A 15,501-nucleotide genomic window follows, 5' to 3' on the forward strand; every position below is an offset into this window, starting at 1 on the left:
TCTCTTTGATTACATCATGGCAGCTGGGCTTTTGGTGGCTTGTACTTTGATAGATCTGTTGCCGATAGCAGCCTATAGGAAGGGAGGGGTAGCAAGCAGACCCAGAATGTGTCGACTTCTTCCGCTTCTGCTGTGGTTGCAGTTGCTACTACCTGAAGTAAAATCTGGGGTGCCAAAAGCAAAATGCCCATTGACTTTGATAAGGGATCCAAATGAACCCTTGAACTGGTTCAGGCCAGGAGACTACCACATCAGCGGGGTTGTATCTGCAGTACCTGTTGTGTTCAAGCCAAGCGTCTTCAATGAGCCTCCCTTTACCAGAGTTTATGGGTAAGTCCTTTTGTGCCTACTGTTGTAAAAGCTTTATGCAAACTGAATGTGACCTCATCGAGACCAAATGTTGATGTCTGCTATCCTCATTTCTGGTACTTTTGCTTGGTAAATCATGTCTTCCATTTCATCCTTTTGGAGGGAAATGGTCAGATTTGTTTTGAATGTCAGAAAGTCATCTACTGCAAACTGTGTGCTTTCACCCACACTAGTGAGACCTTTGCTTTAGAATAGCCCGTTCTTCTAAGATTTGGGCAGGAAGCGGTTTATGGATCTCAGGTGTACAGATGCTGCAGAAGCATCTCATGATTTTTGCCCCCTGTCACAGGTAAGGATGACACAATCTGGTCTTTGTGTGGAAAGAATGTCAAGATGATAACACACTTTTTTCCAGGAGAGGAGTCCGGGCCTACTGGCATATCCTGTCCTTCTTGTTTGCCGTTCGGGAGGTAAATCAGAACCACAGGCTTTCCGCCAACCTCACCCTGGGCTATGACATCTATGACAACTATTATGATGCCAGAATGACTTCTGGTGCCATGGTGGACCTGCTCTGCCCTGGGCAGGCAAACATCCCAAACTATTATTGTGGTCCATGGAATAAGGTATTGGCTGTTACTGAAGGGACTGACACTGACACATCCAAATATATTTCCACCATGTCAAGCATCTACAAAACCCCACAGGTATGAATGTCAGGAGGGAAGGAAAAGTCCCAGAATGTTGTTGCAATTTCTTTGGAAAGATGTGAAAATGTTGTTCATGATTCTAAGGCAGAAGGAGAATTTGCCCTCAACCACCTGTTAGCAAAGATGACTCAGGAGACTCTGGACCCATCTACACTTCGAAAGCAAAGGTTTGAGTGGCTTTCCATTTGCCCTGTGGTTTTTTGGCATGGATCTGAGAATTTCCCCCTTATCCTACTCCTTTCCCACAGAAAATCTGTTCTTCCCCTCTAAACCAGAAAAAAGCACCAATCTGTGATTTTGCCCAAGGAAAGCAATGGGACATGGGGAAGTGTGGATAAGCCCTTAGTTGAGTCTTCAAGATCCCACAGGTATAAATGGTGTGAATCATGGAGAAGGGTCTTGGAGGAAATTGTCAAAATTCATGCAGGATAATGGAATATTTCAGTTATGTGGATTCCTAGCCATCAAAACTGAAATAACAATAAATAAGTAATAAAAGCTAGTGCCATGTGTGATATACAAGAACAATTATGCAAAAGGAATCATTCAATAAACATGAGGCAAAATACTTGGTTTGCTACCTAATTTGCTACCTATTGTGTCTATACAAGTTAAACGGAGCCAGTCCTGGGGCCATGGGATAACTGTTGAGTTTTGCAATACTTCAAGGAATGCCTAGAAAGATCTGAAATATAATGTCTAGTAAAAATAAATTTGACCAGTTTCCAAACACGAAACTGACTCGTGTGGAGAATCGATACTTTAGCTATTATAGGTCTAATGTGAGCTACAAATGTTCATTGTGATTTTGTGTGAGCTTTTTCCTTTTTCATGTTTTCGAGGTTACCAGCATTAGTTTGACCAAACTGCGGGAGGTAGTGGAGGACAGAGGTGCCTGGCGTGCTCTGGTCCATGGGGTCACGAAGAGTCGGACACGACTAAACGACTAAACAACAACAACATTTTTCATACATTTTGATAATTTAATGAATAAATAATGATTAAATCATATAATACAATTAGATAAATTTGCTACAAGAAACATGTTGTAACAGCAATAACAAAAATGCCATCAGGGCAAACACAACCCATTGCAAAGACTCTGTCACCTTTTTTTGAAAGCAAACAATGAAATATGGTATATTGTTAAGCTCCCCTGGGATATTGTTTTCAATGTCAGAGAAAAGTTATCATTCAGGCCAATATAAAGTACTATGTTTGGGATTCTGTAGGCAATAATCTCTTCTGTTCTTTACTAGGTCAGTTACGGTTTTGTTTCTGATACTCTTAATGATAAAACTCAGTTCCCTTTTGTCTACCGAATGGTCCCCAAAGAAGAGCATCAGTATCTGGGGATAATCCAACTTCTCCTGCACTTCAAGTGGACTTGGATTGGCGTTGTTGCTCCAGACACCAACAATGGAGAGAGGTTCATGAGGACCTTGAAGCCCCTGCTAACCAGGAACACAATTTGTGCTGCCTTCTCACTAAGCATCCCAGTACAGAATATGGAAATACCGTCACCTTCCAAAACATTTTTCATGTGGAACAAAGTCAATGTATTAGTCTACTATGGGGAGAATCGTTACTTCTATAGTTCAATATCTATTTTGCAATTCATAGTTGAAAAGCATGTAAGACCCATTGTGGGGAAAATCTGGATCACAACAGCTTTGTGGAACATCACTGGGAACTTGTCTTACAATATTCTCTCTCCCCTGCACATCCATGGGTTTTTCTCTTTCTTAACTCGTATTAAAAGAAGGCCAAACTATGATAATGATGGCACGTTTTTATATCCTATATTGCAGTTTGGGGAGAAATCATTTAAGTGTTCATATTCAAAGCACATACTGTCTGTCAAAGGAAGGAAAAGGTGCAGGGAAAACGACATTCTGGAGTCCTTGCCTGACAAAGTAATTGAGAACACCCTGTCTCTGGATAACTACAGTATATACTACCTTGTCCTTGCTCTGGCACGGGCCATAAGGGCTGCGCTGTCATCCACATCAAATCAAATGGTGGCGAAGGTTAAAAACAGGCTGAAATATCAAAGGATACAGTCTGGGCAGGTATTCCTTTTTACCTCACCAATATCTCTGCTGACCAGGACAGCTGTTCAAAGCCAGTTGCTTTTGTTTTTGTTGTTGATTACTGCAGTGGTCTCAACCGATCTGCTGATAACAGGGATCAGTACCATGAAGTCCACTATCGGGTTAAATCGGGTTCTCCTCAACACTGGCTCAGCTTCCTCCATTAACTGTACTGTTAGCCACATCCTAATTTTGCTGTTGAGAAGACAATCTGCCTCCGCTTTGACACATGATCCCTCAGCAAGGCTTCCTGCAGTTAGTAGCAAGGAAGCTAATGTCTACGCACCACTCCCAACAACCTTACTTTGACAAATAGGAAGGTTATGCATGCAGAATTCTTCCTTGAGTGTGGAATGAAACTTACGCATCTCATGGCTTTAATCTGTCCCAAAAGGATGGAGCAGAAACAATGGGCCACAGATCCATTGCCCAAAAACACATCCTGTGTCAGTCTTTACTAACACCTTCATTAATTAGGCCAAGTTATTCAGATGGTTTTCTATTTTAAAAAATGTGCATGTTTTCTTTGCTACTCTAGTTTCACCATTTCCTGGGCAGCTCTCAGTTTTACAATACTTCCATGGAAGGAGTGTATTTGGATGAGAATGGGCAGTTGACAGTCAAATCTGACGTTGTGAACTGGGTGCCATTTCCCAACAAGTCCTTTGGTGCCATGAAATTTGGGAGCATAAGCAGTCAGGGATCCTCAGGCCCAAAATTCACCATTGACCAAGAGGCTCTTGTGTGGTCCAGGCTTTTCAACCAGGTTTGGTTGCATTCCATTCCCTTTTAGAGATATGTTGAGCTCTGATTCTCTGTTGGGGGAAACAACAGTATAACTTATGCCTATCCAATTAATGGGCTAACACAAAACGGGGGAGGAGATGAATGGAGGAAAGTCAAAATAAGAAACATGAAAATGGAGAAGCAGGTTGGCTTATGACTGGGGCATGGCGTTTGCAGTGGGCAGGAAGCATGCCAGACTTCAGAATTGAGCACAAGACGGCTGCTCCAAATACCTTTCTGTTTCAGCTTGTTTGTTTCTCTGGATTTTGTTATTGTAAACGGTTTCCATGACTGCAGATTTGTACTGTGTTTCCTAGAACTTTGTAATAATGATAGATAGCTCTGACTCCTAAACCCAAGGCCAATACAGTCTCCATGTAATTCTCTGTTATTGTCTATTTCTGCTTCAACTGTGTCCCAAGGACTATGACCCTCTGTTTTGTCCCATGGGTCAAAAAAGCACATACACTAAAGCCGTGTCTATTCCACATAGACTGAGACTGTACACTGGCCCAGAAGTCACTTGTCAACAGTGTTTCATTGATGCTTTCTCTCTTTTTGGTCAGACCCTTCCTCAGTCCAGGTGTACCAAAAGCTGTTGCCCTGGATATGCCAAGAAGGTTCAGGAAGGGAAACCAATTTGCTGCCATGGTTGTGCTCCATGTGCAGAAGGGATGATCTCCACTCAGGAAGGTAGGAGACTTTGTGTAGCAAAAAGTACAATAATATATGTCCTTGGTTGAGGAATATTCAAGTATAATCTTATGGCTGAACTTAATAAAGTTTCAACAGTGATTTACATAGTCTTAAAAAGCTTTCCAGGTACCATTGAGACAGCCTTGAGTATGTATGAATTAGGCCGTGTTGCTACATCTGGTAGGCTCCCTTGAACCAGTCAGTGTGGCTGACAAAGTAACTAGGATGTTTGGTTTGTACTGGGAAGACCAGAGTTTCAGTCCATGTTCCTCTAATGAACTTTTTTCCTGTAAATTACACCCATTTGACAACACCTGGTGTTAGGGGTGAGATCAGATGTAGCTGCAATTAAGAACTTGGAACTTCTTGAAGCTCTTCCTTGGGAGGTAAATAAGAGGTTATCAGCACGAGGGACCTACACAGAAAGGACCAACTCTCTGTGTTGATTAGCAGAAATAGTAAGTCCCATCACTGTTTCCATTTGTGGGAGTTGGCTGGATTCAAAACTGACCTGCTTTTTTTGCTAGTCTACAGGAAAATGTTCATGCAGACACTCTTCTTTTTCCAGATGCAGACCACTGCACCAAATGTCCAGAAGATCAATACTCCAACAAAGACAGAGATCAATGCATCCCCAAGATTATCACCTTCCTGTCCTATGATGAATATCTGGGGACCCTCTTGGCTTCCACTGCCCTGCTTTTGGCCTTAATCACAGGCCTTGTTTTAGGAATATTCATTAAATATCTTGACACTCCCCTAGTCAAAGCCAACAACAGGGACCTTTCCTACATCCTCCTTGTCTCCCTCCTCCTTTCCTTTTTGTCCTCCTTTCTGTTTATAGGCCGGCCAAGGAAAGTGACCTGCCTTGTCAGGCAGACGGCCTTTGGCATCATCTTCTCAGTTGCTGTCTCTTCTTTGTTGGCAAAAACTATTACCGTTGTGTTGGCCTTCCTGGCCACTAAGCCAGGAAACAGGGTGAGGAGATGGCTGGGAAAGAGGCTGGCTAATTCCATTGTCATTTCCTGTTCCAGTATCCAAATTCTCATCTGTGTCATCTGGCTGGGTACCTTTCCTCCATTCTCAGACTCTGACATGCACTCCCAGGCTGGAGAGATCATCCTGCAATGCAATGAAGGATCTGTTGCCATGTTTTACACTGTCCTTGGCTACATGGGCTTCCTGGCTGCCATCTGCTTCACAGTGGCTTTCCTAGCTAGGAATCTGCCCGGGGCCTTCAATGAAGCCAAGCTGATCACCTTCAGCATGTTGGTCTTCTGCAGTGTTTGGGTGTCCTTTGTGCCCACCTACCTGAGCACCAAGGGGAAGTACATGGTGGCCTTGCAGGTCTTCTCTATGCTGGCCTCCAGTGCTGGGCTTCTGGGCTGCATCTTCCTTCCCAAGTGCTACATTATTGTACTCCAGCCTACTCTGAATACAAAGGAGCACCTGACTACAAAGACTTAATATGGCACCTGATTCCTAAAATATGTTTTTGGTTTTTGCAATTGATAGCCAGCATGGTAGCAATAAAGGCAGGACACATGAGTTGGGAATGTAGCTCCTTAAAAGCTATTGTTGTGGAAATCAGAATACAAAATTGTTTTTTGAATCATATTCCATCCTTACCACTGTTCATTTTTCTCCTGTTAACCTTATTTATGAATTCTTTTCTGAAGACGGTTTGTATATTTTGCCTAATAAGAAATCCTTACCGCAATTTAATAATAATGAATGCTGTTCATTAAGAAAATAAAAATTTATTAGATAGTATTACAAATAAATTGCTTGTGCGTTGTTTTTCAAATTTTTTTTAAAAGAAACACATTCCATTGGTTTCTCTTTATTTCCTGCTGTGCATATCAGGAGAGTCACATTGATTATTGGTGCCATGGGTATTCTTCATGTGGCACAAGGTGCAAAACATTTTTAAAGTAGTTGCCACACAATAGGCATGAGTCATGCCCGAAATATACTGGATAATTTAAAAATATGCAAGGAGATATTAGCAAGTTATTAAAATAGATTTGCACCTTTCAAATCAGTTTGTCTAGTCCTTATTTTGCTTTGCCGGGTTATTTGGAAATAATCCAAGGATATTTCAACCGTCAAGCATCTACAAAATCCCCAGAGGTATGAATATCAGGAGGGAAGGAAAAATCCTGAATATTCTTGCAGTTTCTTTGGAGAGATGTGAAAATGTCATTCCTGCTTCTAAGATAGGAAGAGCCCTCAACCTTCTCTTAACAAAGTTGATTCAGGAGATTCTGGGCTTGTCCATGAGTCGGAGCTGTTTCTCACTTGATCTACCCTTTTTAGGCACGGATCTGAACCATTTCCCCCATGCCCTCCTCCTTTCCCACAGAAAACCTGTTCTCTCCTTCTATATCGGAAAAACAGCAATTTGTGCTGTTCCCCAGTGGAAAGCAGTGAGACAAGGAGAAGTGTGGATGAGCTTTAGCTAATTCTACAAGATCCCACAGGTATAAATGGTGTGGATCATGGAGAACGGTCTTTGAGGAACTTGTCAACATTCATGTAGGAGATTGCAAACAGAAATTACAAATAATGAAGTGATAAAAGCTAGTGCCACATGAGATATAATGTAAATATGAAAGACTAAAGTGGTGAAATTAAAAGGGTACATGATAGAGCAGTGAAGTGTCATAAGCTTTGAGACAAACTCTGGGAGCTCAGGATAAAGAAACACAAGAGAAAAGAGTACGTGAAATTTACAGTAAAGGCAAGACTTGAGGTTTACATGCCTAATGTATCCTTATTTGCTATATAAATACTCAAAAGATCATTAGTTTTGTGAAAAATAACTGGATAATTTAGCTTGAAGTGGACAGTAGGGTCTCTCAGCCACAGATGTGTCTACACATGATGCTCAATTGCCTGAATATTGCAGATGTCCTTGCAAAGCTCAGTTGTAAGTGTATGGTGGTGTTAAGGTCTGTGTTGTGTAGTACCCATGTGATGCTGATACAAAACCTCACACATACACTATGTAGAAGAATGGAAGTTTACTACCCCACTTCTCTCCTCCCTTCTCTCTCTCCCTACCTCTCTTCTCCCCCAACCTTATATAATAGACAACATTAAAACCTTCATCAAATATAACTGATCTATAGAAAGTAATGTATGATATGAAGAAAGACGATGTGTGTACTTTTGTAACTGGAGTAAAACTTTAAAACAACAACAACAATAAATGAATGAATGAATGAATGAATGAATGAATGAAAGAAATGTTCCATGGGGCTGGGGAAATATTTATACAAGTGATGTACCTAGTAGTACAACTACTTCAATGAACACAGTATAACAGAAAAATCAAAATTGCCAACAGTACATAGCACAAAACAAAAACAACCCACGACAAGCAGGTTACTGCGACCAAACAGCTAACAGAGATTCAGCTAAGCTCAGTAGAGGAAGGATGCCTAGCTTCATCAAACGGCCATTTATTCTCTCCCATATAACAGAAAAGTTCTCTTTCAAGAAAGGACAAAGTTTTGCATTCGGGATTTTGTTGGGGGAAATGGCACTAATCTCTTCTGTTCTTTAGTAGGTCAGTTATGGTTTTGTTTCTGATGCTTTTAAGGATAAAACTCAGTTCCCTTTTGTCTACCTAATGGTCCCCAAAGAAAAACATCAGTATCTGGGGATAGTCCAACTGCTCCTGCATTTCAGTTGGATGTGGATTGGCCTCGTTGCTCCAGATATCAACAATGGAGAGAGGTTCATGAGGACCTTTAGGCTTCTGCTAACCAGAAACATCATTTGTGCTGCCTTCTCACTTAGCATCCTAATACATACCTTGAGTTGAATGTGCTTCAGGTTGAGTGCTTTCAGGTTGTGCTCCATGGCAACCCGGAAGTAACAGAGCGTATTACTTCCAGGTTTTGCCGCGCGCGCATGCGCAGACGCTCAAAATGATGTCACGCACATGCGCAGAAGTGGCAAAACGTGACCCACGCACGCGCAGATGCGCCGTCGCGTCGTACGTTCCATCTCAATTTGGGCTCAGACCTTGTTCATTCCATAACTTGTTCATTCCATGCATGGAATCAAATAAGTATAAATAAAAGATAAAATTGTAAAATTGTGATAAATGATGAAAGTGAATGCATAAAGATGCTGGAATAGCCTTTCAGAGAAGCCCTACACAGCCATATCTCGCTTATAATTTGATGGACTTGTTAATGAAGATCTCCATTTCACTGACATGGACTGGTGTAAATCAACCTTGTCTTTCAAGGCTTAATGTGGTTCAAAGAGCAATAGAACCTCAGCAGCTGAAACCTCATTTGCAAGAAATGAGGGTCCCTTCAGAAGGTCCTGCATTTTCAAGAATTTGCTTCAAAGTCCACAAACAGCTGCAGTTGAACACACTCTTCTTAAATGTTTGATGAATCATGATATACTGGACCCTATGAATAACATATATAATAACTGTCTTTCTCTGCCCAATTCTGTATGATGGAAATTCTTCCAGGGAAGGAGCAATCTCCTGGGGTCATCTCCACTCCATAAATGTATACCTCTTTAATATTCATAACTCCCTCCAAAGAGTCCTGGGATATATAGATTGTTGCTTGTTTAGGAGCCCCCTCTGTTCAAAGTCTCTAACACAGAGATAAGCCATGGGATACACACATGTGCTAATAGAAGTTCAGGTTTAGGATACAACCCAACCAATTGGATGGTACCTCGCAAGACGAATGCCTCGCAAGACAAAAAACTCGCTAGACGAAAGGGTTTTTTGTTTTTTGAGCTGCTTCGCAAGACGATTTTCCCTATGGGCTTGCTTCGCAAGACGGAAACGTCTTGCAAGTTTGTTTCCTTTTTCTTAACACCGTTAATACAGTTGCGACTTGACTTCGAGGTGCAACTCATAGAACGCAGTGTGGTTGCCTTGTTTGAGGTTTTTAAAGACTTTGGTGATTTTTGAAGCTTTTCCAAAACTTTCCCGACATCGTGCTTCGCAAGACGGAAAAAATCGCAAGACGACAAAACCTGCAGAACGAATTAATTTCGTCTTCCGAGGCACCACTGTATACAGTAGCAATAATACCTAGACTTAGCTTAGTCATCATCATCATCACATGGTCTTTCAGGAGCAATGCATGAACCAAAATGCACCATCTTTCAAAATTCAACCTTATCTGAGATTTGCAATGTGGTTCTCCAGCCAAGCATAGGTCCCTGCAACATCCTCCTTCTTAGAAAGAAGTGACAAGTTGGGTGTCTAAAGCCTCCCAACTTGCCCACCCCACCCCACCATCCACAGCAGCAGGAGGAAGGTGTGGTGATGGCCATATTGCTCTGGTCAGGCGGTGACTGAATCACATGCCAGTGCATGGTTATGTTCTATGCTATACATCCTGGTGTCAGAAAGATGTGCAATCCCTTCCTCTCCTTCCGAGGGACCAGGAGTATCTCTAGCCATCTAAACTTGAACGTTGCTGCTCAGCATCTGCCTTTTGCCTCTGATCTTAGGTCAAGAAACACCCCCCCCCCCAAGATTCAGAATGTTTAACTTCAGCTTTGGGTATGATGGAGCATGTAAAATAACACTGTCCTTCCCTGGAGAGCAAGCAACTTGCTTTCTTTGGTCAAATCTTGCCCCACCCCCACCCCCATCCTGACTGTATGCACTCATGTCATGTAGCCAAATGGTCAAGGAAAATTATGTGGAAATGCAGGTGTCTATAGCCTCACAACTAACCCAACTCAGGGAAGGAGCTTTCCATACACCCATGTACAGCCCACATCTTCAGCGCCTCTATGGGCTGGGTGTCGGGAGCACCTTTTCCGACCTTCCGATTACAGGAACACAGGAACAGCAGCACAGCATTCCCGAGGAATAGGTCCTGGTGCAGTCGACTCACATTTGCTATTGTGAGCACCTCAAAAGCAGCAGAGGGACGGAAGCAAAGCCGTGGAGGTTTTGTTGCATACCTAATTTATTTCTACTGATTAAACCAGGGGTCTGCAACCTTTAAGACAAAAAGAGCCACTTGGACCCGTTTCCGAAGGAAAAAAAAACTGGGAGCCGCAAAACTCGTCATTATAAAAATAACTTTTTTGTCACTCTTTTATTATTTCTTTGTTTGACCCCTCAGAATTACTCTTCCTCATAGAAATAAACGTTAAATTAACAAGTTACCTTTGTGTGTGCGTGTGTTCTTCACTCCCCTTCAAAACAGTGACCAGCGTACATGCCCCTTACAATGTAGCGGGCGGGCGGGCGGGCGGGAAGGTGACGTCGGGACTGTGCGTGACTAACGCACGCACCACCCCCATACAACGTCACAGCCAGTACAGCGCCCGCCACAGTGGGGAGTGTCGGGGCGCACAATGCACCTCCTCCCCTCACTAGTATCCGCCCCGGAGCCGCGGCAAAGGTGTAAAAGAGCCACATGCGGCTCCGGAGCCGCAGGTTGCAGACCCCTGGATTAAACAAATAAAAGGACATAACAAACATGTACGAGAGATACAGCTCTCTCATGCTGCCATCTTGTTTCTAGACAGATCAAAGAAAACCCAACACATGTACTAGGGACAGAAGTCTGTAAGAGTAGTTCCTCCCCCTCCTTTCTCACAGACAGAAAGCAAAGCAAACATGATCTGGTGATCCTTGCAATGGGAGGGATGAAAATATTGACAGGAGCATCCCCAGCAGCAGCAGGAAGTTGTGGTGATGGCCATATTTCACTGGTCAGGTGGTGACTCATTCACATGCTATTGCGTGCTCTGCCTTATATCCAAGTGTGAGAAAGAGACACAATCACTTCCTCTCCTTCCTAGGGATTAGGACTATCTCCAGTCACCTATATTGAACATTGCTGCTATCCATCCTCCTTCTTCCTCTCATCTTTGGTCAATGAACATTCCTAAAGAGTCTGAGTGTTTTACTTCAGCTATGGGTATTAAGGAACACCCAACACAACTTGCTTTCCTTGCTCACGGATACTTCCCACTGCATGGAAATATCCCCTTATGCCTGTGGAAAACCCTTGAAAGAACCGAAACGACCAATTTCTATAAGCTTTTTTTCAAAGGCCTCCATAAAGACATAGAAGGAGCCCCAGTGGATCAGATCAAAGGCTCATCTACTTAAGCTACCTGCTCTCACAAAATCCAGCCAGATACCCCAATGAGAAGCAACAAGCAAGACCCAAGCGCAACAACAGGCTCTCCCACTGAGTTTCACAGCAACGGGTATTCAGAGGCATCCTGCCTGTGACAGGGGAGGCAAGAAAACAGCCCTCAAGCTACAAGCCATTGATAACCTTGTTCTCAATAAATGTGGCCAATCCATTTTCAAAGCTATCCTAGATCATGGTCATCACTGAATCCTGCAGGAATGAATTCTACAGGTTAACTATGCACTGTGTGGAAAAGTACTTCCTTTTCTCTGTCCTGACTCTTCCAACATTCATCTTCATGGGACTTCCATGAGTTCCATAGTTATGAGGCAGTGTGGTGTAGGGATCAGGGTATGAGGGCCAAGGAGACCAGGTTTTAAGTTCCCACTTGAAGTCCAAACTTCTAGTATTATTACTGGGAGGGAGAAAAACTTTTTCCTATCCATATTATCCACACCATTCATGGATTTATAAACCTGTATCATGTCCTTTGGGACATGAGTTGGGACGCGGGTGGCGCTGTGGGTTAAACCACAGAGCCTAGGACTTGCTGATCAGAAGGTCAATGGTTCGAAACCCCGCGAAAGGGTAAGCTCCCATGGCTCGGTCCCTGCTCCTGCCAACCTAGCAGTTCGAAAGCACATCAAAGTGCAAGTAGGTAAATAGCTCTGGCGGGAAGGTAAACGGCGTTTCCGTGCGCTGCTCTGGTTCGCCAGAAGTGGCTTAGTCCTGCTGGCCACATGACCTGGAAGCTGTACGCCGGCTCCCTTGGCCAATAAAGCGAGATGAGCGGCACAACCCCAGAGTCGGCCACGACTGGACCTAACGGTCAGGGGTCCCTTTACCTATCATGCCCTGCCTTGCTAGTCTTGATTCATCATAGCTGTTCTATACTTTCTTGGACTTGATTGAAGTTGGTGTTCGCTCAAGTTTAGTAGGGCCCAAAATGGCAGCCCCATCTGTTAGTTCTCACAAACATGCTTTGCTCTGGCTCTGCAGCTGCCCATTGAGTCACGCACTGATTTCAGGGAGTAGCACAGGAGCTGAAACTTCTTAACATTATAATTATCAAAATCATGGTGATTTATGTATCTAGTCCAGGGATTTCCCCAACGATGGCCTTTGACTCCACAAATAACATAAACATCAGAACAGGCAGAATGAGGTGGCTTCTTGTCACAAGCCTGTAAGAAGGACTGGGTCATAAATATCAGAAACCTGACTTGAGATTTGGGGCAGGCAGGGCTCCTATCTGTGGCAGGTTTCCTTTTTCCACCTTTGCTTCTGAAGCGACTGTAGCAGACCAGCTGCACTACTAATGTCACTGCTGCCACAAGAGTGTTTGACTTCTGCACGCATAGCCAGGATGCTATTACTGATGCTGCTATTTCTGCTGCTTATTCCCCATGGAGCCAGTGGGATGCTGAAAGCAAAGTGTCCATTAAATCTGAAAAAGGATCATGATCCACTGAATTATTACAGGCCAGGAGACCACCTCATTAGTGGGGTCATAATCAGACTAGGTGTTGGAATTTCCTATTCTGACTTTTCCCGGCGCCCCAGAAACAATTTTGTGCGGTAATTGGCTTTTAAATTACCTATCCTGCATTCACAATAGTTGTTATTTGCGAGAGACAGCGCCTAATTTCTGGCCATCTCATATAAAATCTTCTGCCTCCTTTGCCCCTTTATTGCCTTTGGGAAAAGATTTGGGAATTGAGAATCAGCACCCAAGTACCTAGTGACCCCCTGGTGTCCCGCAAACAGGGAGGTTAATTCTGAACCCTTTCCCTGTTTTGACCTTCAGTTTAATTAATACAAAGGCAGCACCCAGAGCACAGTTGATCGGCTCACACCCATTCTGAATAGCTCCATTTAATGATAACACATTATGGGGCAATTTGGTTTCTAAAAATATTTTTATGAAGAAAGGGCATTTTTAAATTAAATGCCATTGCACAACGTCACCCCCACATACCTATTCCCAACAGATCTGCCTAACTTAAGTCTCCTAAAGGTTTTGCATGTACTAAATCCACTGTGCAATTATTATTTTTTGGGTTTAATGGGAGTTTAAAAATCAGGGTGCAAGTAAGGAGACCACCTCTTTCCCTCCAAACTCTCTTGAATGGTCCTACTGTGGTGGTGGTGGAACTTGCCCTACTTCAGATGGAAAATGCTTTGGGGTAGAAGGAGGAAAATATTGGGGGGGGGGGTTTACTGAGGTTCAGTTGTAAGGAAAATAAGAAGCATCCTTATTTTCATCTGAGAAATGTTGGGGGGTATGCATTCCCTTATTCTGAGCTTCTAGTTAATGCACAGGTGTCACACAAGGACACTGCTTATCTAACTACCTAGCAGTTGTTTGCATTCTATGGGTCTTAGTTGACTCTGTCCTTAAAAACTCTGTAATTTTGTTGCCAGTTCTCTTCAGACAAATTGACTGCTATCTCTCTCTTTCATATCTTCTCATCCTGTACATAGTTATTCCAATCTAATCCATCTAAGCTACATTCACCTAATTCACCTAAATGCTACTTCTTTCCTTGTTGGAGCACCTGGACAAGACTCTGCTCCTTCCTAGATGCAGACTTTGACCCCTTAGATGCAAAACTAACAGGATCTTGTTATGTTCTTATAGAACAAGGAGTACGTTATTTTTTTTTTCATTTAATGGATAGTGGGAGGCTGAAACAATTGTTTGTTTATTCATTTATTTGCAGTCCATCACCAATTAACACCTCGCCAATCCTGTCCACCTTGTTTGCCATCCAGGAGATCAACCAGCATCCTAAGCTTTTACCCAATGTCACCCTGGGCTATAGCATCTATGAGGCCGCTTTTGATGCCAGAACAGCTGCCGATGCCCTGCTAGACAGTATTCAAATATACAGTTGTGGAAGACAGAAGGACGTGTTGGTTGTTTTTGAAGCAACTTCTTCTGAAATCTCCAGCCAGATTTCAAGCATGTTGGGCATCTACAAAATGCCCCAGGTAGGACTTTCATGGGGAGAGGAGACCAGCTATATTTCATTCCTCTTTGCTGTCTCTCCAGATGTTTCTCAGTTACAAAGCCAACCATTCCTGACCATCAGTCATTTTTTAATGTATTTTTAATCTTTGTTGGAAGCCGCCCAGAGTGGCTGGGGAAACTCAGACAGATGGGCAGGGTACAAATTATTGTTGTTGTTGTTGTTGTTGTTGTTGTTACTGATGGGAGTTGTAGTTCAGCAACATCCTGAGCCCGAGTGAGACCATAGAACAAACGTCACATTTTAAGAAAGCTGAAACTGATTTAGAAAGACCTCAGCCTCTTCCTCTCCCCCTTCTCGGACAGGCAATAAAAAGTATCTTAGGTAGGTTAGTCTAAGAGATTGTGACTGTCCCAGGGTTACCCATTGAGCTTCATGGCAAGGTGGGGATGCAAACCCTGTTCTCCAAGGTCCTAGTCCAACAATCAAACCACTATGCCATTAAGTAGTGTCTTATTTAAAAGTAGCCCCTTGCTCCTATGCAGTGGCGTAGCGTGGGTTGTCAGCACCCGGGGCAAGGCAAGTAATTTGCGCCCCCTAACCCGTGGATTTGCGCCCCCTAACCCTAACCCCCAGATGTTGCGCCCGGTGTGGCCGGCCCCCCCTGCACCCCCCATGCTACGCCACTGCTCCTATGCACTTCTTGTTTCTCAGGCAGACCTGCGGCAGTCTGGCAGCTAACTGAGCATGGAGGTTTATGTGCCTTCACTCCTCTGGA

At 43.3% G+C, this 15,501-nt stretch overlaps 1 protein-coding gene across 1 annotated transcript; it reads left to right on the forward strand.

Annotated features, from left to right (window-relative positions):
• The first annotated feature begins 106 nt into the window (after positions 1-106).
• On the forward strand, positions 107-15,464 carry LOC114591152 (vomeronasal type-2 receptor 26-like). Its single transcript, XM_077925276.1, has 8 exons — positions 107-330; positions 725-1,016; positions 2,279-3,091; positions 3,651-3,878; positions 4,465-4,591; positions 5,163-5,922; positions 14,475-14,745; positions 15,438-15,464. The coding sequence occupies exons 1-8, from the start codon at positions 107-109 to the stop codon at positions 15,462-15,464; spliced, it is 2,742 nt and encodes a 913-aa protein (XP_077781402.1).
• The last annotated feature ends 37 nt before the right edge of the window (positions 15,465-15,501 follow it).

Source organism: Podarcis muralis, chromosome 2 (assembly GCF_964188315.1).
Source record: "Podarcis muralis chromosome 2, rPodMur119.hap1.1, whole genome shotgun sequence".
Classification (NCBI taxonomy): Eukaryota; Metazoa; Chordata; class Lepidosauria; order Squamata; family Lacertidae; genus Podarcis; species Podarcis muralis.

Coding starts and splice junctions, on each gene's coding strand:
- LOC114591152 (XM_077925276.1), top strand. CDS start 107: ATGTGTCGACTTCTTCCGCTTCTGCTGTGGTTGCAGTTGCTACTACCT. Junction 1,017..2,278: donor GCATCTACAAAACCCCACAG/GTATGAATGTCA, acceptor GTTCTTTACTAG/GTCAGTTACGGTTTTGTTTC. Junction 4,592..5,162: donor GATGATCTCCACTCAGGAAG/GTAGGAGACTTT, acceptor TTCTTTTTCCAG/ATGCAGACCACTGCACCAAA.